This window comes from Andrena cerasifolii, chromosome 14, assembly GCF_050908995.1.
Source record: "Andrena cerasifolii isolate SP2316 chromosome 14, iyAndCera1_principal, whole genome shotgun sequence".
NCBI lineage: Eukaryota > Metazoa > Arthropoda > Insecta > Hymenoptera > Andrenidae > Andrena > Andrena cerasifolii.
Window position 1 is genome coordinate 3,103,614 of NC_135131.1, and position 22,451 is coordinate 3,126,064.

The following is a 22,451-nucleotide window of genomic DNA, read 5'->3' on the forward strand; positions in this document are numbered from 1 at the left end:
GTTACATCACGCTTCTATAGACTCTCGAGTGTTTCTCGGTCATGAAGCGGCCGCCCCCGACGTTTCACGGGAGCTGGGGAACACCGAAAGGAACGAGCTATCCTTCTGGAAAAGTAGCAGAGAAATAGCTCTGAGCCACCCTGATTCCTCGTATGTTTGTCGTTTTACGAGACGGCTATTCGCGATTCCTTTCCCCCTCGGCGGAATCGCAGCGTCGATTCTATTTAAATATTTTTCACGCGTTTTCCGCTCCGCCTCCCTTCGGCGAGCAATATTTCCTGCAGTTGTCGCTTCGCGTCGGGTCGAGAGAGAATCGACTGCGACGCTCTCGATCGTGGCGAGAGTAATTATGCGCCGCGCTGCTGCGCGTCTCTTGTTACTCGAAAAACTGGATGAAGGGAAATAGTCGGTTGGTATCGTGTGTCGGACCATACTAATATTTCAAATTGCTGTCAAGAGGGATGTTTGAACATGATTCTCTCTAATTTATAACGAAGGTATTTACCACCAAATAATCCTTCCAAAAGCTAAACTCTGGAAAATGAAAAGTAGAGGAAACTGAGTGAGGCACTTCTTATGTGCTTCAATACTAAAACTGAGAAATTTACAAAGGCCGAAAATTCTCATTAAAATAGTTGACAGTGAATGCACGGCGCAGTGTGTTTTGTTAACGCTGTTGCAAAAAGACTTGTTTTAATGATATTAGTATACTTTTCTTATTAAATTTCATGGCTTGAAAAGCTCTTTCAGAATATGTACACAGCAAACTCGTATGTTCTTTATAAAGAATTAAATGGAGGGTGGAACTGGAGAACCTTAGATGGAATTGTTATTAACACATTTGTACACGTTTTTAAAGTTCTTCTTTATTCGAATAATTCTTACTCGAAAGATTTTTTAAACTACATATCTATGAAAAGTTATGCCTGATTATGAAAGATGTGTCTGACAAGTAACAGTCTAGTTTCACTTTCTACTGCTCTCTTTCACTTGAATCATATCTATCAGTTGCAAGTTATTATACTTTGCTTCATTATTTAAGAAATCGTTAAGATTGCTCAGCAATAATATTCCCAAATTATAGTACATAACGTTTATATTATAGAAAACGTCATAAATCCTTTTCACATAATGAAGATAACCGAAAATGTTCAAAAATTTTAAATCCCTCTATAAATGTTCATTATGAAGTAATTAGTAAAACATCGACTAGGTATATCCCGCTTGAAAAATTTTATTTTCGAGGAAGTTGATTAAAAGAAAACATTCCTATCGTTTTATAAAATCAGCTAATGCTCTTGTATTTTTATATTTTTTTATTCGTAATGCTGTTATCGTACAAACTATTTTTTTTTATTATTATTATTTCGACTTTATTACTTGTTAAACAGAAAATATAGTACATAAGAAGAAAGGATATTTCTGGAGAATAACTAAATTTGATATGGAACTGCTTGGCATGTATGCAAAACTTTAGACCTTTCTCAAATATAAAATACTACCGTCCCTCATCTCGGCTTCGCCCGAGATATTAGCGTGACTGTTTCATGTTTATTAGAATTAATATCTTTTAAGGAAATTAAGTATTTTGAAGAAAAAAAATAATTTCTTCATAATACTTCGTCTTGAGTTTTGCGCAAACATAAAAATCGGCTCTCTCTTTATATAATAGTATAGATGTAGAAAGTTTTTCCACGTAATGTTCAATTTTCGAAAAAATAACTTTTCAAATCAGTCGAGCATTCAAGTGCAACACTCAATTGCTTACAACACATAAAATGTCACATTTTAACATAATTAAAGAAAAAACTGGCAATCGGTTACTTTTGTTAGTTCACCATGACAACATAAAATAGGTATGCGACTTAACTTGTAATCTTTCCAAGTATTTCAAAGTATTTCCCTTCGAACTCAAAAAGATTCGAATCCTTTGAAACGAACTTTCGTCATATATCATGTCTCGCGTCACGTCCATTTATTTAAAACCATTCATCGTTTAAAATGTGCAATCCCTGTTGCACCCCGTATATCAATGCACTTCATCGGCACGCTGTTCATTAATGCATCCCGGTACTCCGAAGCCGAAGACACAAAGCGCTGCTTTTCGCAAACACTTTCGGTATAGGTCGATCGAGTGGTTTTGAAGTCAATTAAGGACACTGCGCCGTGAAAAATGACAACAAAGCGGGACAGATAGAAGAGGCTCCAAGTGCCTTTCGATCATACACTGTCGGGCCATTTTCGTAACCGAGTTTTCGTACCCACGAAAGCGCACAAATTTTCTTTGACACAAAACGATAGAATCTTCGATTCCCTTTGTCGACGGGCGCACTTTTGCCTGGTGTAAATATTTCAACTTCAATACACGGGACACAGGGAATTCTTAAGGTTGTGTCATTTGGAAAATTGGTATCACTGTACCTTCGCGCATAGATGACACAGAAAAAAAGAACGATGCGAATAAATGAGACACGTGAAATTCAGTTTTCGTCACACAGATTTTTCCTTTTGAGATATTGGACCTGGACAACCGATTGGGTATTCGTATGTGTGACAAAGTTTGTACAGTATGAAAGTACCCTTTGAACAATTTGTAAGTTTATAAATGACTGCTTTAGAATTCTGGAGAAGACAAGTTTAATTTAGTCGCTTGAAATCGCTGAATGGATTTTCACGAAACCGATTGTGCTTCGGCTATAATTTCGATTCATTCTAAAAATATCATAGTTTGTCAATAGAGGCACATTTGTGTTGGAAGTTTTTGAATATCGTTTCTACCAAGTCTAGAACGAAAACATTTTGTTTCACGCTTTGAAATTATTTGGTTAGATTGGAACACTCCTCTTTTGGCTGACCCCAAAACCGAAGCCCTTTTATTTAAATTAATTGTAACAATTGTTCGTAGCATTACAATTATTATTATTATTATCATTCATATGGTGGCATTTAATCACCCCGAATGTTTTTAACTGCATTGCCCGGAATATATACAGTGCAATCTGTAGCAAATAATTCAATAAGTAATGATAATATAAACTTTTTCGATGTGAAAAGTTAAGTGACAAGTACATTTGTAAAAAATGTATTTTAAATTTTTCGAATCCTTAGAAAATTGTCCTTTCCTCAACAGAATCTTTCAGTAGACTATAGATCTACTCGAGACTATAGTCCGAAGGTGCATTTGATAAAACTTAGATATAGTAACCAATTATTGATTCATAAAACAAAATCAAGAGATGATAATGATCCTCTGATACCTTCATCAAAGTCGACTAATATAACAAATTACATACGAAGAAAATCCAACAATAGAACAGCAGAAGCACTAACATATTCCACTATTATATTTTAATATTTTATAATAAATAAATACATACGAATTCCCAAATAACCATTCTCATGAAAATGTTTGAAGAAACATTGTGACTTTTAGCAGAAAATTTTATTACAAAGATGCGTGAAGCTAATAATATTTTCAAGCAATCGTAAAATGCATATGCACTTCTTTAGATTCTCTCAAAATTTCAAGTCAATCATAAGCATAGTCTCTGAGGTCCGGGCAACGTCAATTTGCCAGTCAATCTTAAAGAACCTACCGCGTGACGAGTCTAGCACCGTTTTTCGTTAAAAAAAAAAATTTTAGTCTTGAAGAGATGTATCATATAATAAATCCCATTAATTTTCTATTGAGTTGTTCCTCATTTAAGGAGAAACAGTTGCTAAATAAACCTATGACGTCCATGCGTCCAACATAAACATTTGCCACTTAACGCATTAGCAGTCGAAAGATAAAAAACCACTGGTCCGTGACAGGAGCTACCCTATAAATGAAAAAATACTGTGCAGTCCACAACAGCAGCGCAAAGTTCCACAGCGTAAAGTACCCCTCTAACAGAGCGTTCGAATGAAGCCGGTATGAGCAGTCTAGTAGCCGGCACGCGGCAGATGTTGGCGCGTAAAGGTTAATTAATGAACAGCCGTGTCATAATCGTGACAAGCAACAATACTTGGGCGGCAAACGAGCCGCGACAACGGGCGACCGGATCGCGTCCCGGCCGTTGATACACTCGAGCGCGTTTAGGGGCGCTTTATTCCCGATTCGTCTGGTAATTACGGGTAGGCGCGTGGTAGAGACAACGGTTCAAGGAATTTCAATCCATTAGCCGCGTGAAATATCGGCGCGCCGGTAAGTATGCGGAAGGGCACCGCGGGGGCCGTGGCGGCTTCTTCCGATTTCGCTGGGGCGCAGGGGACGCAAGTTTATGCGATATCACGGCGACGCGTCAGGCCCTGCATCGGCGAGGACGGTGATCGTGCACGTGCACACCTTGAAAAGCACCTGAAGCGAAAGGTCTCTGCCAGCTGGTCGGTCGCGACGACCCTCGAGGTTCCTACGCTTCGATTTGAAGCAGGGTCGAGAGGTCCTTGCCCAGGCGGAACCGTATCAAAAGTGGTATAGCTATGCGTTCACGTCCGGGGAGCTCGTGGAAAGGGGAGCAGGGATTTGATCTCCGCAAGAACGAATCAAGTCCCGGATTGAAAGCTGCTACGTGGCGCCGCGATCTATCTCTATTTCCTGGGGATTCGATTTTGTTTAACTTCGCGTCTAACGTTGTCCCCCTTTCTTATATTGCCGGGGAAACTGGGCATATCTTGATGAATTTCTTAGGAGCAGTTGACATCTTCTTTCCTGGAGTCGAAACTGACAGGTCTGTTACGCGGACAGAGTAAAATAAAAGAGAGTACACCCGAGTACACGCGAGGTTATCAAACATTTCAGATTTAGCCTGAAGAATGCAGTGTCAAGAGGAAGATCTCTATTTTCCAAACGATGACTCTGAGTCCCCCAAAGATAAGATTCTTTTCAGAGAAATTAGACTTTCGTAAATTGGCACGCGGCTCGGATCGCTTGTAAATTTTCAATTCGAAGCCCGCCGCGTCTTCCAAGGAGCACCGCGCTTCAGCCCTCCGCAGATTCCCAGAAATCAAGCTCGAACGATCTCAGGAAAGTCGAGGACCCGTGTTGGCCTCACGACTCCCGCCAGAAACGCGGAAGAGATCACAAAGTGGAGGCGAACGTCTCCATTAAAACTGGAGAGACCCTTAGACAGGGAAGACGCTTCCTCGTCCAGGGCTGTTGCGTAGTGCCTCTTTGCGGATAATCGAGGAAAGCCACTAGAACGGCGTTATTGCTCAACAATATGTGCGTGTGGAGGTGGAATCGGTTGTCTTGGCGCTCTGCTTAGCCTCAGTTGTAAGTGGAGGCCGCGGTTTCTACGGGCCTTCGGTGTAGATCGCATTAACATTCCATGGGAACGGTATTTCCTCGGCATAATCGGCTGATTAGGCGTCCGTGGCTCGGACTAGCCTCGCGTTCCAGCTTCACCCGCATGATTGCCTCGATTTTCAAGCAGGCCCACGGATGTGCTACATTTTGCTACGCAAATGAAATTCTGGTCATCAGAGGCGAAGTGTACAGGGTGCTTCGCTAATTCTGTGCATCAGAGTTCGTTCAGAATGTATGCATAACATCGGCATGGTTTCTTTTACGGAGAATCTATTACACTGATCTTCACGAACTTGCTAATTTTAATGGATTTCGTTTGTATATTTATGACATTCGCGACCACGTTTTTACGGTTTTCAAGGGGATGTGTGGGTTTCAATATTTCCACGATCTTCATCAGATTTTTTGATACTCATAGCTTTCATTATGACTACTTTATGACTACTTTCGCCTGGTTTTAGTCATTCTCCTGTTTTAATAATTAATAATTCAAAAAAGTGTAGCACCGTTGAAGAAGATGTCTGACCAAATATTGTCCAATTTCCCTTACCCACTGCTACTCCTATTTAGCTTGCAGTTTAATTATATATTCCGTATCTTCCTAGATTTTACTGTATCGTTTAATACTTACATTCATTTTCGGGAAAATTCTCTCAACTAGAAGTTACTTAAATAAACAAAAATCCTCGTAAAGATATAAAATCTAACAAACAACGTTGTTTAACCTTTTGAATCCGGGCGGCGTATATATACGTCCTGTACATTTTAAATGAATCCGGGCGACGTATATATACGTCCCGTACATTTTAATTGAATCCGGGCGACGTATATATACGTCCCGTATATTTTTATTGAATCCGAGCCTCGTATATATACGTTCTGTACATTTTAATTGAATCCGGGCGACGTATATATACGTTCTGTACTTTTTAATTGAATCCGGGCGACGTATATATACGTCCCGTATATTTTTATTGAATCCGAGCCACGTATATATACGTCCCGTATATTTTGATTGAATCCGAGCCACGTATATATACGTTCTGTACATTTTTATTGAATCCGGGCGACGTATATATACGTTCTGTACATTTTAATTGAATCCGGGCAACGTATATATACGTTCTGAATATTTTGAACGAGTCCAGGCGACGTATAAATACGTTCCGTATATTTTGATCGAATTCGAGCAACGTATACATACGATCTGTATATTTTGTTTGATTCAGGAAGAAACATGAATTTTTATTTTAAAATTCCCCTGATTGAAAGAGTTCATAAAACTGATCCCAAATAGCATCAGACTGCAGATTCCTTGGGTACCTAACCACCCTCGATTTCAGATCTTCAAATGCACCTCAATAGTATCTACCCATACCATATTACCCCTAAAAACCAATTCCCCCAAACTTCCTTCACACATGTCCGAGGACTTCTGAAACGGGTCGTCACAGCACCAGCCGTCATCCGCCATCATCCGCCGAAACACAGATCTCCGTTCAAGTGTTCGAATAACGAGACAGAAAATTGCATCCGCGAGATTACGGCAGCAGCGGAGGTGAGCGAAGGCTCGGAGCGTTGCACTCTCATTACAATTCAATCGCGCTCAAAGGCAGAGGCCGAAACGGCGGGGGATGATTTCAGTCATCCGATCTCGCGACAAGATTATCCCTCGCAAGTGGCCCCGAGAGCCGGCGGGGGGATATGCTCGAAGTGTGCAAATAAAGCAACGAACCGTGGGGCTCGCAGAGGCAGATTCAACACGGTTCTCCGCTCTCGAAACGTCGGCGATTTGTTACGAGCAAATGGTAAAGATCGGATGAATCCCGCGCGCCCGGTGCGCGCCACGCTCTGGAGTGTTTGAACCGCGGCGAAGGGACGGCGACAGAGAGGAAAAGGGAAGCGGCGGTAAAAGAGAAAGCAGGAGAAAGGGCTAGCGGGTGGAAAAGAGGGCTGGGCCGAGGCTGTTGGCTGCTGTTGCCGCTGCAGCGCACGGTTTACGAGCGTTGGATAGCAGTCGGGCGATCGATCAAACGCGAATCGGTTGCTGGAGGATCGTTGGTCGCGTACGGGTCTCACCGCAGGACCCGGCCACATGAGAGATAGGTTATTACCGGTGGGGCGCGCGCGCCTGGCATCGCCCCCCCTCCCACCTCCTTGTTAACGGGTAATGAGTTTATTGTTTAAGAATCACGCCGCAGTTACATGTGCCGCAATCAATTACAGTAATGTAATATAATCGTAGCAAGGTACCGCGCCGCGCAGCCGTATAATGAGGTCCCCTCTGTAATGAGAGGATCGCTGGGGCGCGGCGTGCTCGACTTCCCTATGGAAGCATTCACCTACGCCGGGCCCCGCGTACCGGTGAATCCCCCGCACGTATTATCAAGCCGGCGCGCATTCACGGTAACGTCCGTGTACACTTGCGCCGGGCTGCAGGTGGAAAGAAACGCGGCGGCGTTACTTCGTATATCAACGTCGGCGCATCTAGCCCGGCGGGCTAGCAGCAAAGTTGAATTCAGTTTCGACCTCGCGCCGCGGCCAGATAAAAAGTTGAAAGTTCGCTGCCAGCTGAAAATTCAGCGGAGATACAGCTCGGCGGGGACGTGCTAAAAACCATTAACTTGTATACCGTCGGGGAGCTTCCTGGGTGGGGAGCGGGCGAGAGAGTTCCGTTGAGCTGCGAAAATTCCACTTAATCAGCTCCAGACCGTTCAATTTATAATTCGACGGAGCACAGAGCGGGAAGGAGATTTAATCGCGCTCGAGGAACCGACGGAGCCCTTAACGGCCCCGGCCGCCATCTTCGTGCTGTCCAACGGTGAATCCCAATCGCGTTCCTCCAGCGGACAGATCACGATTTCGAGAGATCCTTGGCAAAGGAAGCGTTTATGTACCGTGACAGCGTGAAAGTGGCGAGCAACGAGCGTGCCGTAAACGGGGGGGGGAAGTTCGGGAGAAAAATTCGCGTTTCTGAAACGAAACGACGTGGAGTGTGCTAGACGATGAATGAACTGAAGTAGCGCTTTTGTGCCGGAGAGTTGCCACCGCGACTTCAGGAGGAAAGCGGCCCTCGGTTTGACCCCCGCTGGAAAGGGAGCCGCGCGTGAAATTTTCCCTCCGCGCAAAAACGGCCACGCCTTCTCCGCCGTTGCGCCGTTTTTTGGGCCATGATATATTCAGGAAGAACGACGCCGACGAATTATGCGAGACCCTCGGAACGACGCTTCCGGTGCCGGAGTTTGCGAACGCTTGGAAATTTACGCTACACGGCGCGGATGGAGATGGCCACGACGTACGCGGTTCCGCCGGAATTTCCAGGAAAGGAAGTGAATGCTCGATGGAGGAAAACTTCACTCCGCAGAGACGCAGGCACGACAGTTATTCGCCCGTAACAGCGGGCAAATTCTCGCCCGTGCTTTTGTTTTTACAATGCGAAACTCGCTTCGCCACGTGCGTCGCAGGGCAGTTGCGTGTTGCTGGGTGAATTATGATTTTTGCTTTTAGTGTTCGGGTTTGAATTGAGATATACGTGTTAACAACTACTTCTTTATACCTCCCTTGAAGTGAGAAAATAATTTGGGGTGGATCAAGAAAGACCCGGGGTATCGGACAGTGTTGGAGATATTTATTGCATCACTATGAAATGTACGTAGTAGGAACGCACAATGTTCATGGCGATATGATTGATACAATTATTCCAGAAATGGTTGCTTAACATAGGCAAACCGTGCAGGTGAAGAAAAAGAAATGAGAGTACCGAAGCATGAGTGACACATTATTTTTTAAGGGATCATTCTACTTTGATCGGCTGAAGAATTAAGCTATTTGTGAAGATTTTTCTCTGAGTAAATACGACGTATAATGAAATGAATATTTTTCGTGTTTATTAAGCTACTCTTATATTATAGGAAAAAAATTAAAAAGAAATTTTTTAAATTTGTTACAATGTTTTTTTTACAGCGTCAATATGGTACCTAAAAAAAGAGGTATACGTTCATAGCGTAGGTGATTTCCCGGCTCAGGCTTATCCGAAACAAAAAATTCCAAAAGATTCTTAATCTGTATGAGTGTCGCTATAGCGTCTAGCTTAATTAACAATTTTTGTCGAGAAGTAACCGAGATTTTTCTCATGGAACACCCGCGAATACATCCTTTTGGGTGTTTTGACAAACTTTTTTTTCAAACCGCCGCCATTTTCTTAATTTTCAACCAAAATTGTTAATAGAGCTAGGGGCTATAGCGACACACATACAGATTAAGAATCTTTTGGAATTTTTTGTTTCGGATAAGCCTGAGCCGGGAAATCACCTACACCGTGAACATACCTCTTGTTTAAGGTGCCATATTGACACTGCAAATAAAACCATTAAAACAAATAGCAGAAATTCTTTTTAAATTTCTTTTTTAATCATATAAGAGTAGCTTAATAAATACCAAAAAGATTTATTTCACTATAAGTTGAATTTACTGAGAAAAATATTTTTAAAAATAGCTTAATTTTTCGGCGGTTCAAAGTAGAATGACCCCTTAAGACAATAAACAATCAATAATAGAACGACTTCTGTTGAATACTGTGTACAGTGACTTGAATATCATATTGTTTGTCTGTTTCAAAGCGGGATACTTCCTCTACGTATTAAAGAAGGAAGAGGTACAAAATTCTATTTATTTTGAGACTTGTAGTACAATTACAAACAATGCAATGTTATGATAGGATACTTAAAGCAAATGTAAAAGCGTTAATTTTCACATTATATAACAAAACATTCCAAAAACATGTGAATGTTCCCCCAGTTTGTGGTACATAAACAAATACACACGAAATGGATACATGAATTGCAGCCCTGCGTACGTAAAAACTTTTTCTCAAAGCTTTTACAAAGTCCATACAGCGAAGTAACTCATTTCATACGAAACACAATATCCCACAACGCTCAAGAACAGTAGCACCAAATATACAGACTTATCATACACGTAGATATATTTCCAGCTATAAATAAATCATTGTCTCAACCACCGTGTAAGACGGTTAAAGCCAATTTCAACTTCCCCAACTAAATATAAATATAAAAAGATCCAAGTTCCAGTACGACAAATCACAATGAAATCACTAAAACTCTGTAAATCTGTCATATTTACAAAAAAAAAATTAACTCCAGGAAACCAGAGCATACTCTTCCTCCCACATTTATTTCAAGGGGTGGAGAATAAAAGAAGGTGGCGCAAAGCATTAAGTAAGCCAAGCAGTGACTCGCCCCCTACGTATAAATCGGTGACTTCCAACGAAACGGTGGATACTTTTCATTGGGCGCTAATAGCCTTCCACTTGTCCACCTCAGGTCGATGTTTGCTGAAATACCCGTTCGACACATTAAGCAGTAACAGCGTGTCTCCCCGGCGACAGATATTGCGCTTTAGTTGGTCTACAATTTCCTCCGCTCCCGAGGAAAGTGGGTTACTCTTCCCTCGCGCTTCCCCGTTGCACTTACCATTAGGAGCGCTGCCCGTAACAGCGACACATCCAATTATAAGTGCGAAATACATTGTTCGGTGGGGCACGGGCGGGCGGTTCGGTAGCCGATCTTGTGCTCTTGTGCTTGAACGACTGCCAACTTGGGCGAGATACCTCTTGCCGGGGCGAGTGTGCCGTTGAACTACTCAGAGGCGCCAACAATCCCGCAGTCAAGCAGCTCCCTTGAGAAATCTTCCGTAGATATGTGGCGGAAAGGTGGAGGGAGGGAGAGGAGGTTGCGGCGAGAACCAAGAGGATTGAAAAGTATGAAAGGGAAGTGTACCACGGACAAAGGGTAGTTCCTTGGGTGCACACAGGGTTCATCAGTGAGCCGAGGACTAATTTCATTTATGGACTTGGCGTATAACAGTGTCTACTGTCGCAGGATTCAAGCTTGACGAAAAGTCCAGCCTCCAAAAGCTACTGAATTAATACCAGAATGTCACCGCTGTAGCTGCAGATAATACCCCGTGTATTTTATCGCTCGGACTTTAGTCGCGACCCCTTTATTCGATCGAAACTTCCGAGCCGCTCGCGAAACACCGTCAGAAACAAGTAGGCCGTAAAAGGTGGATCTTGCAATTCCTGCCTAGTTCAGCGACTGGAGCACCTGGAGCCCCTCCAACCCCTATTACACACACGGCAAATTTCAATAAGCAGACGTAGCCCGCGTCCTTTGAGACACGCTCCATTACTCTCGATCGTATTAATTTACTTTCGAGTGGCTTCTATATCGGGCAATCAGGCGGCAACGTTTGGAGGACGCCGTGATCGCAATAATTTACGGCAGCCGCCTGGAAAGACTGGAAGCGAAGGAAAATTCAAGAACAGCAGGGGCGAGGGGTATCGATTGCTGGCTCGATTTGAGCAGCTGAAATGGGAGAGGCCGTGAAATTTGTACACGCGAAGTCACTGTGCAGGAGACAAGAAGATTCGTCGGCTACGATCAGTGACTGCGGCGATGTGCATTTTAAAGGTGGACGTCGGGTTTTATTTCGCCGTCACAAAGAGACCTCAGGCAACGGCGGTGATTCCTCTATAATGCTGTTCGCGCACAAAGCTTAGCAATTCCATTTGTCGAAATCGGACTCGCTTCGTGGATTCGTGAAGCACACTTCGTGGACCACTTGGTCGGTTATCGGCCGTAATTTCTGCTCTTCAAGAAATATCCGTTGCCGGCCATTGCCACTGCACAGTGGCGAGCGATTAACGCTCCTTCCCCCTCGATATTCCCGTGACAAAGAATTGATTTGTTCGATTTCTCGTGAGCTGGTCTTTGCAATTCGCCGAACACAAAATGTTGCTAGGGAAGTATCAAACGGTTTTGTTAAGTACCTCTAGAAACAGTAGAGGTGTGTTTGGCTTGTAGAGGCCACGATTAGAAACGAAGAAAGGGAAATAGAAATAAAATATTTTTTTGTGCTGAAATTAAATTACAGTATGGAACTGGGTGAACTTGTTCATCAACAGGACGTTCTCTTAATCTACTTTACAGAGAATTATAATCCTAGACTTAGGTTTATTTAAATATCCATTCCAACGTGAATAAATTTAGCTACTGTGAAATATCTGATTCGACTTACAAGGGAAGATTTCGAAGCCGGAAATTCAAAAAATTCTGAAACTTAGTGAATATTTGAGGGATTTCCTCCCGGTTACAACGCAATTTTTGTTTGCAGCTTAAATTCCCTATACGGGGGTGAAAAAAATTTTTAACCCTTAAAAATTCGGCTGTTTTCCGATTTTATTTTGTAACCCGCAATCTGTAAAAAGTTTCAAGACAAATGTTACTTCTTTTAATTAGATCTTCTAAATGGTAAAGGTTTTATCATTGTTTAAACAATGAGAAAAATTTATTAAAAATAGAAAATTCTTTTTCCACATCAAATCTGAATTTGTGGTTTAAATAATTATGAAACAGCGTGATTCATTTATCTTCCATACAAATTCTGTATATACATGCAATGATTGGCACCCTAAGCGGAAATTCCAATTGGAATGTCTATATTTTTTTGTGAAGTTTATATATGGTCTTAATTTTCAGTTATTATCAATGATTATGGATTTATCATTAAAATAAAACATCTTGAGTACCTATTAAGGTATTTATTTTAAAAATATTCAATGAAACACAGAAATAGGCATAAAAGTACAATCATTGGCACCCTAAAATTTGAGGTTATATAGAAAAACATACATAGTTAAACACGAAGTTAAAAGTGTTTAAACAGACTATTTCATTCGCTATTAAATACCTACAACACTTAGTAAATCTGTATTTCAATCCATTACTTAGTTACAAAGCGACAAAATATACTTACCTACCCCTTATCAAAATTTTAAGAAAACGCCTAAAACCCACCCCTTTTTTCCCACTTTGTGGTGTTGCTAGATATAAAATGTGTAGTTCAACTACTGGGCTTTGCAGTGTTGTAGTGAAAGAAAAATAAGAAATTGTAAAAAAGTACTTTCTAAGCTACTTCTTAACATTCGACATTCTAATCAGGAGTGTCAATGATTAGTGCAGTTTACCCTACTCGCAGTTTCAGAATTCTTTCAATTTCCTTCCCTTGTTAGTGCTGAGACTAACTACCCTGTGAAAAGATTCATCTGTCCTCTTCAGCGTTGCCCTCAAGGCGACACTTATTATTTCCACAAGTGCTGGCAGAGTTATTTCTGTTTGTCCATAAACAAATAAATGAACATATCTGGCGGACAGGTCGTTTCGCGGACTCGCCTCTCGTTCAGCCACTTTTTCTTTCTTCGTCACCGGCCGAGTACCTGCGTGACCGGACGCCGCAGATAACTGTCGATTGAAAACAAGGCCGTGAACTCCATCGACCGATCCGAAAGGCAATTCCTTTCTCGAAACGAGAGCGTCCTGTCTCGCCACGTCGAGTATTCGAGTCCAACTGTTTCGAAGGTTACCCTTTGCCCATCGGCTGAAAGAAGCGAGGCTCGACCTACGCCCGCAGAAACAGAGAAACCGATGATACAGAAACACTGTGGCTCGTGTGCGCACTGGTGTGTGTGTGTGTGTGCACGTAAAGGGCTGCAAGAAAGAAAGGGGAGGGGCCGTTTGAAATAAAGAAAGAGGATGGAACGGCATTTCTACGTGGCGTGCAATGAGCAATTATCGCAAGGCAGCTCGGCTAGACGCTCGTGGTTTGCTATTTTCTCTGGTGGCTCGCAGCTACGCGTGTATACAGCGCTATTCAAAAGTCGCGAGCCCACCTCGTTGCCAAATTAATCTTGCAGTGACGAATCCTGTGTAGAAACGCTACTTGATGCATCAGTCACTCTGCCATAATGTCACCGCAGCTTCCTACGTTCATAGGATTCAATGATTTCTGACGAAGGACATCTCCTAGTCTTCACTTCCCCAAAGAGTCCACCTCAAAACCTGTCAGAGTGCTCTCGCGCTGGTAAATTCAATCGCGCGGTGTAATAATATTCTGCAGAGCTCTGTGCAGGACACGTCACAGGGGAAACTCGTACGAAGAAACGGGCGAGGAAAAGAGGCCCGTCGTCTCGTTTCCGCGTGAAATTCGCGGTCGATCTGGGGCGTAAAAACCAGCGGGAAGCCAGCGGCCGTAATTGCCACGCGGCGCGAATCGATGTCCCGAAAAAAAAACACGGATTATCACAAAGTGGCTGATCTGTCCGTCGTTTTAATGAGCCGAGGGTCCGCCAGGGGGACGCGTGCACGCGTATCCAATTCGATCAGGGCGAAAAGGACGTTTTAATTGCAGCCCGAGGACGCGATCCAACAGTGGACGATGGATAAAAAGCGCTGGTACATTGAAAGGGTAGTGTGGAGGGGCGGGATGAGGGGTGGGGGCGATGATCCAGAGACACAGTAATTACTCGGACGGATATAATAACTAACTGGAACGACGTGCGCGAGGTAGAGAGTCTCAGGGATGAGATAATGAAGGGGCGCGAAACATGGCGTAATGGAGCCCTCGAACTAATTAAAACTGCAATTTGTTGGGGCGATCGGGGGACGGGCCTAGCGCATGATTATCGGGGGTCTAGTGAATTAAAGGCGAGGGCTATTAACGACAAGATTTACGAAACCGGTTAATAAGGTGTGAGAATCTGTTACGTCGGGCCAGATGAGAAGAATAGAGATGGAACCGTGGCGCGAGGCAGATAAAAGCAACCACCTACCGCGTGGGCGGCGTACTTGCCGCGAGAAAGTTTTAACGCCGCCGAGCACAAAGTAATCAATCATCCGGCAAAGTTGTTTAATCCCCGCAGTAACTTGTAGCACGCATCTATCATGCTCGGGCCCAGGCATACGTAACGACTCCGATATCGAAGTTGCATCGATCGAGCCGCGTCCGGCGCGCGAAAAAACGGCGAGGTACAGCGGCGACAAAGTAGGGAGGGAGGGTTACTATTTTCCGGGGTGGACTGTAGGGCATGCTTTGTAGAGACACAGTGATTTTCTCAGAGCAATGGGGGGATGAAGTTGGTGGCCGTCAGAACTACTAACTGGCGTCGGCGTGCTTTCGCGCCGGGGATCTGCGTCCTGTGAATGGTTCTGGCATGTTTTCAGGTTGATGTTATTTGGAAAGCATTGAGAGTGTTGGCTGAGAGTCGTCTGGTATTTACTCTGCACACAACCCAGCCTTGCGCTACTCAGAGTGTTAAGTGTCGTGCAAAGTAATCAGCAGGTTGCGAGATGTATTCAGTATCATTTTTGGATATTAGTGGAGGAGAAGAAAGGCACCCTCGGGTGGTGGGACACGAATCCATGATCTTTGGATCTATTGCGTGCTGTACAGCTGCCTTAACCGATTCCGCTGACGCTGACTCCGCGAGATTTCTGAGTTTCGGACTCTGCTTAAGGGGGGAAGACCGTATGAATCGAAATGAAAATAGAAATACAATCTTTTCCGTAAATCGCTTGTAAAACATTTCAAAAATATATTCTCGAAGTTATAGGCCGAAATTCAACTCCGTATCGGTACTGTAGCTTGGTGAGTCAACGCACCACCGAGCACACAGCATAGGTACATATAACGCATTTTAAACGCGTTTTTCTCGAAAGCACGTTTGCAAAACTGGCGCGGGGATAACTAAAAAATTTTGCACACTTTTAGTTTGTAATATTCCTCGGAATATGAACCACAAGGTTTAACCGAATTATTAACTTTAACCACTGCTTTTAAACAAATAAAACGCGAATTTTTGGCGAAAATCTCACAAGTTCCACTATTTTTAAAATACCCAATTTTTTACACCATTTGTGGTTCATACTCTTACAATTGGTACATAAATTGAGGAAAAAAATTATTGGTCCGTTTCACATAACTACCGGGGACGCTGTAACCGGCGCCGTTTTTGCATCTCGAAAAACCCTATTTCAGATACGGCTCTATTTCTTTTGTATTTATTATAATTTTACTATTATAACAATTTTGTTTACTTGTTATAATGTTAAATAAAGTACCCTTAAAGCTCCGAAAGAATTTGCGCATTGGTATCGTTGCACAAAATTCCTAAAAATTGATACAAAAATGAGACGTTTATACGAGCTTCTCCCCTTAAGGGGCGCCACCTATGGTGCCACACTCGCACCATAGGCCGTTCCTAAGTGCCTGGCTCCTACATTAGTGATGTAAGGTTCCGAAGTGGCCAAATAAATGCAGACAAGGGTACATTTGGTGGCTCGCATCCTGAAGCTTATTGAATTATTCACCACTGTGGGTTTCAGGTTAGCCATTATACAAGGCGCGCTGCATAGTGACGTTGCGGAGAATTCAATTTCTGCTTGTCGATCGCGTCGAGGAATACGATAATTACTTGCGATTTAATCAAGCATTATCGCAAAATTGTTGGGAGTACCCGGCAGCTGAACGCTGGCGATCCGATTTCAATTACACTGAACCTCTCCACAAATTGAAACACGCAATACGATCGTTTTTCTATCAAGCCACTTGGCACAACAGATTTCCAGCCGACAATAGGTAATCGAAAAGCAACCAAGCTTCCCAGCGCAGGGTCATTATTATCCTTCTTCGGCCAGTGAGTGTCTATTACGTTTCGGGGAACGCAGTTATTGGAACTTTAGAGGAATTGTTCGAGTGTATCGGCGTTAAGGAATAATATCTTGCACACACTGGAGGAATGTGTGCAGTTGCAGCAGCTCGATTCAATCCACGCGTTGATCAATGTGCTTAATTCAATGCATTTCCGTGAAAATGGGGAAAAGGGGGTTTATGGTAAAAGTTTCGATTAACACACTGCATTTTATAACAGTTCAGATAATAGTCATAAAATTGCAGCTATTTCAGAATGAATTGAAAATTTTAACTAACTAAAAATTATAACTTAATTCCTAGAGACTAAATTATTAAAGATTAAATTCTCAAAAATTAAAATTTCGTCGCCAAACCATGGAAATTTGCAGTATTCCTTAATAAAAAATTCTATATTTCCACTATATTAAACGAAGATAACTCATTTGATGAAAGAACTACTCAGTTCTATGTTTCGAACATACTACGTTCCTAGTAGTCTGAGGAAGTAATTGCATGTCTGGTCCTCATTCCATTGTCACTTCTTGTTCCCCCTGTCCCCAGCCATCAATGATCGCAAGGCTTCTCGTTCGCCTCGCGATCTATCTTAGGGCGGTTTTTCATCAGCGCTGCCGGACACACTGTTCCCTGCTTCGTTCAATGGCTATTATCGTGAAACCACAGACGTATTTTTCTCGCTGACGGACTTCAAAGCTGCGCCACTGTAAAAGCTGCACAGATACGTGACACGAGGACAACGCTGAAAGCCGTTGTTTTCCACTTTCGTTCCCTTGGAGAACTCTTCCTGCCGCTCTACGAGCTCTGTGTCCGCTGCCTTGATTATTTTATAGGGGCTTGTGGAGTAGATGTCACCATTATTCAGGGGTTCTAAGTAACGAACACAGAAATAGTGTCTTTCAAACTGCGGCAGAAAACTTTTGTCCGGTGTGACATTTGCGATCATTTCAGCCATAAAATTTCAATTCCAGCTAGGTAGTCAGAAATTAGTAGCAAAAGCAATTACTATAAAATGATTGGCATATTTGAAATTACAAGATTACTGTACAATTCATCTTAAATCCTGTCGAATGACGAATGAGTTCCATTTCCCAGTCGCTGTTTAATGTGTCCTTAATATTATGTCAACAAAATTTCGTACCTTATACCAGAATGTCACACTAGAATACTCTACCATTCATTAACAATACTTAGTCAATTACACGGTCAAAGGTGGAGATGAAAAACTAAAAGAAAACAGTAAGAAATGTTCAGAACTGAACAAAACACGTAGACAAACACAACTACTATTCGTCCAAAAAATATTTAAAGAAATCGTTCGCTCCATTAACTGTACTCCCTGAGCCAGCCTTCATCAAACAACCAATGAACCAAATCCATCAAACTGTATCAGGATGTCCATTCATTCCCCATAATTCCAGCATTCAATCGAACACGAGAGATGCGACACCTAATAGTCCGTCAGTAGATCGCGGGAGACAATAAAGAGCACATATATCCATTCATCTGCCAGGCGGAGATCCGTTTGGAAACCGTGATATTATCGACACGTCCTCTTTTGTTTCGCACGCGGCGGCACCCTCGATCGACTCGCCGTCGAGCGCGTAAACGAAGGCTGAGCGTGGGGAATCGGGGTTGAAAGAGCGAGCCGAACAGAGGACAAGAACAGACAGCACTCGCGAGGTTGGATAATCGCCCGGACGTTGCGATCCGGTATTACTCGGCCTCCGGGGTTAAATTGCGATCAAGGGCTTAACGGTGATTCCGAAGGCCGATGGAAGTACGTGACTGATTTCTACGATTTATTCGCGCGTACACACGAGGCAGGGGTGCGGGCCGCCTACGGGTATTATCGATTCCACTCGTCGCTGAATATCCACATCGCGTTTATTCCGCCATTAGAAAGGACCACTGATGGCCAGTCTAATTTTCACGGCGGTCCGGCCTGGAATCCTCGACCGACTGACACCGAGCGGTTTAGACGGGGCATATCTGCGGTACGTAATTGAAGCGCGGATTAACTTTACTACGGGGCCCTCCGTCGAAAAGGGAGGTTTTATAGAATTGGTCGATATTGGCTTCGACCGAGCGTCCTCGCTGGCATTTATATTAGCCCCCGTGAGCCATCCACGGCTGACCGTATCGGTTCCCCGATTGACATTCCACCCCTTCCTCGGCCGCGATATTACGGAATAATCGTTTGTCGAATTGCGACGAAAGGTGGACCTTGAATACTTGAACGCCCGGGTAGCTCCAGAGGGAAAGAATTATTCATGCGGGTGTAGAGTTCTGTGTCGTTTCTCCGCAGAGCGAAAGAGATCTCGGGTGTTTAGGTAGAACGTGAGGTATTCAGAATCACGCTGCGCGTTGCATTTGCCTGATACGTAGATCTAAGAAATCCCCAGATAGAAGCTCGTTGGTTACTGCCATCGGAAGGTGAAAGCATAACTGTCGGCCTGTCCGTTGAACAGCCCTCTCGGAGGCATTGCCCACAAACATGAACAAAGAAGATACACACGATCCATCATCGTTCATGCAAACTAATAAATCATCCCGGGCACGGGGCGATCGCGGGTCAAGGTCGTGAAACAAATTCCTGCCTCTATGGATTCTAGCGACCCAGCGGCGATCCCTCGGTTCCAGAGAGCGACACACAGCGAGGCTGCCTGACAGCGCGATATCTGGCGGGCGGAAGATCAGGAAATAATTATTTCAATTTCACGTGAAAGCGAGTCTGCCGTTAAAGGATTACAGCCAGCGCAATTACGGCGCGGTCATATCCCAATGGCGGCAGCGATCTCATCTTTAGCGCGACTATGGATGGGCACTTAAGGCTGCGCGCGAAATTAACGGCACCGGTCGTTCGCATAATCCAACGGGCGAGTAACGGCGTTCGCGTTGCAATTAGCTGGGCGAGCACGCAGGCGAACGAATATTCGAAGCGAGAGCGGGCCGGAGTGAAAGAGAGACGTGGACAGCTTACACCCTCGACAACGGCACCGTTACTCCGCGCCATTGTAGGCCACCTACTGTACGACATGTCGTACCGAATCGTACACGCGCAATCAGCCCTCCGTCGATCCTCCGTTTTGCATGGATCTCTATAAATACTTGGAAAGTGCAAAGCCAATCGAGCCTGGCAATCGATACAACAGGCTAGCTATCAGGATAGGAGCGCCGGCGGAGGAGGTGATCCTCGGCTAAAAAGTAGCCGACGACAGGGCTCGCGTCCGCTCGACGTTCACGCTCGATCTGGAGGCTGTCCACCCGACAATATCGATCGGCGACGATCGCTGATCCAAATGGCAATTTCCGGGCCGATTATAACAGTACCGTCACCGTGATCATCCTGGCATATTCGCGGAGCTATAGACGGAGATTCGAGTATGGGTCGGCCGGTCCTTCAGTTATCTGTCCCACATTCAGAGCGTGTTCCTCGTATATCTCGTTAGACAGCCGCCCACGTGGGTCCGAAATAACCCATCGTCGGGGGTCGACGGCGGCGACTGTGCGCTGGCGATGGTAAAGCAGGCACGCCGATAGGTAGGAAGCCAGGGACAGCGTGGCATAGAGAGAGAGAGAGAGACGGAGCTGGATGGGGAAGCAGTAAATGGATGAATAGGTAGACGGAAAGAGAGACAGAGAGAAGGCATCGTGGTAAGCGATGAGCACACGCCTGTCGGATCCGACATAGCCGCTGAGAACAAGGTGGTATTGGGGGATACTGCCGGTCTCTCGATCGCGGTCGGCCGATAGCTGCCGCATGACAAGCCCAAGGGGTGTACGTAAACGGGCGAATCTAGCAGGCAGCCTCTCCACACCGCGCGATGCGAGCAGACCCTTGTCCAGCGTATCTCCCCGGCCCCCCCCCCCCGTGTCCTTCTCCCTGTGACTCGCCTGTAGGTCGGCTCTCTTGACTGGATTTGCTTGATAGCCTACATTCCTGCTCGCCCTCTGATACCCGCCACCATTTCAATAATTGTGTACGCAACGCGCCCCGGTATGGATGGATGGGACTACTACGTTCGTTGGTCCGCGTGCCCCAAAGGCTTCTGAGACCTCGATGGGCGCGCGTTCCTGGAAGAACGACTAACAGGAGTGCCGAAGTGAGCAGGCGATACCGTTCACGTGGGCGACCGGCTGATCAGCGATGCGCCGCAGCCTGGACCACGTCCCGGCCACGAAAAAGGGAAGGAGCGAGCGCGCGATCGGCGGAATGCCGCGTCGTAAATACGCCACGAATCGTGACGTCTACGGTGCCTGATACGCCGTCTTCGGGGGCCCTTTTCGTCCCACTGACTCGGGACTTTCTCTTTCTCGATCGCCCACCGACGATCGCTGGCCGAGGACGCGCCACCCGAGCTCCGCCAGGCGATCGACGACGCATGAATTGATGGAGCGAGGGGGAAGGCGAAGAAGACTTAAAGAAGAGAATTAAAAATACTCGCCGCTGTCAGAACGGAGGAAATATCGCGTGGAGATGGTAGGAGGGAAGATAAATGCGGACGTTAGTGCTGAATGAAGCGTAGCGTCCGTGGAACATCCGTTTCGGGATGGCGGGAGTAACTCTGTATCAAGTTAATACGCTGTACGATATTATGCATTGCGATGGGATATTAGACGACGTTCCATGTATATTCAAGAATTTATCATGGAATTCCTTGGTTTCTAATAGCCACTTTAAACCCGAAAGGCAAGAGCTCCGAGTCAAGGATGATATACAACGTAACTGAAAAATTTCCTCAGATTGGAAACGAAGCTGCTCGAGAGGCTAATTAACAGTGTCTCAGCCTGCGGAGTGTTGAACGCAGACGCTCGTGGTAGTTTCCGCGATACGATACCAGGAAACGAGCAAAGAGGAACTGTCCCGTCCAGTTCTTCGTTTCCACGCGCGACGCTGCACGCTTCTGCTCCGACACGTACGAGAAACAGGAACCAATAATCTAGGGACACGTATGTAGAACGTTAGTTTCTGCCCTGTCATTTCGATCCACGGTAAACGCGACGGTCCTCGTTTTGCGCGCACGTCGAGCGCGGTAGCAAGGGGTACGCGAACGAGACACAGAACGATGTCTTCCACGGTGTCTTTTTACGATAGCTCGCCCGGAGAAGCGGCGGCTGAGGGCGCGCAGCGAACTGGTGGGACGAAGATAACGAGTTCACGGGTAAATGCGATTATGAAGTCCCCTCGTATAATATACGCGGTGTGCGTAAAAGTGGCCGCGGATAAACATAACAGCCAGACTCCTCGGGACAGCTTTAATGCAAAATTCACGTCCCCCTAGCCCCTTCTCGCGAGTGGTGTGTTCAGGTTAGGCCTGGCCGGCCGATACGATCGGAACCGTGAGAGCTGTTTCCTCTATTCGTTTTCGTAGCGCGCTTCCGGCCAGCGATACGTATGAGTAACAAGAATTAATATCCAGCGGACCGTAAGAGAGCGTTCACTTTTGCCTTGTCCGTTCAGCATCGTCCCACAATAAATTCTTCCCGGTTTTCTTTCCCGGCCGGCCGCGTGGTGCACGCGCCTGCGTGGTCGTGCACGTACGTGCAGCCCCTAACGACACTAAAGGAAATTTGTAATGAAACATACAAGACATAATGG

General features: G+C 44.8%; 2 protein-coding genes across 10 annotated transcripts in view; one reads left to right on the forward strand and one right to left on the reverse strand.

Moving 5' to 3' along the window:
- The window catches only part of Atg16 (Autophagy-related 16), a 679,282-nt gene that overhangs the window by 294,796 nt on the left and 362,035 nt on the right, over nucleotides 1-22,451 (reverse strand). The window contains exon 9 of one of the 6 annotated variants that reach the window (XM_076826321.1): nucleotides 17,696-17,719. The exons of the other annotated variants lie outside the window; for them this stretch is intronic. Coding sequence (XP_076682436.1) covers nucleotides 17,711-17,719 — 9 coding nt within the window. The 3' untranslated portion in view covers nucleotides 17,696-17,710. Of the gene's footprint in view, nucleotides 1-17,695; nucleotides 17,720-22,451 lie in introns of those variants that run through there. 6 annotated transcript variants of the gene reach the window in all.
- Neo (ZP and PAN domain-containing protein neyo) overlaps nucleotides 1-22,451 on the forward strand; it is a 293,377-nt gene that overhangs the window by 216,747 nt on the left and 54,179 nt on the right. The window lies entirely within an intron of this gene.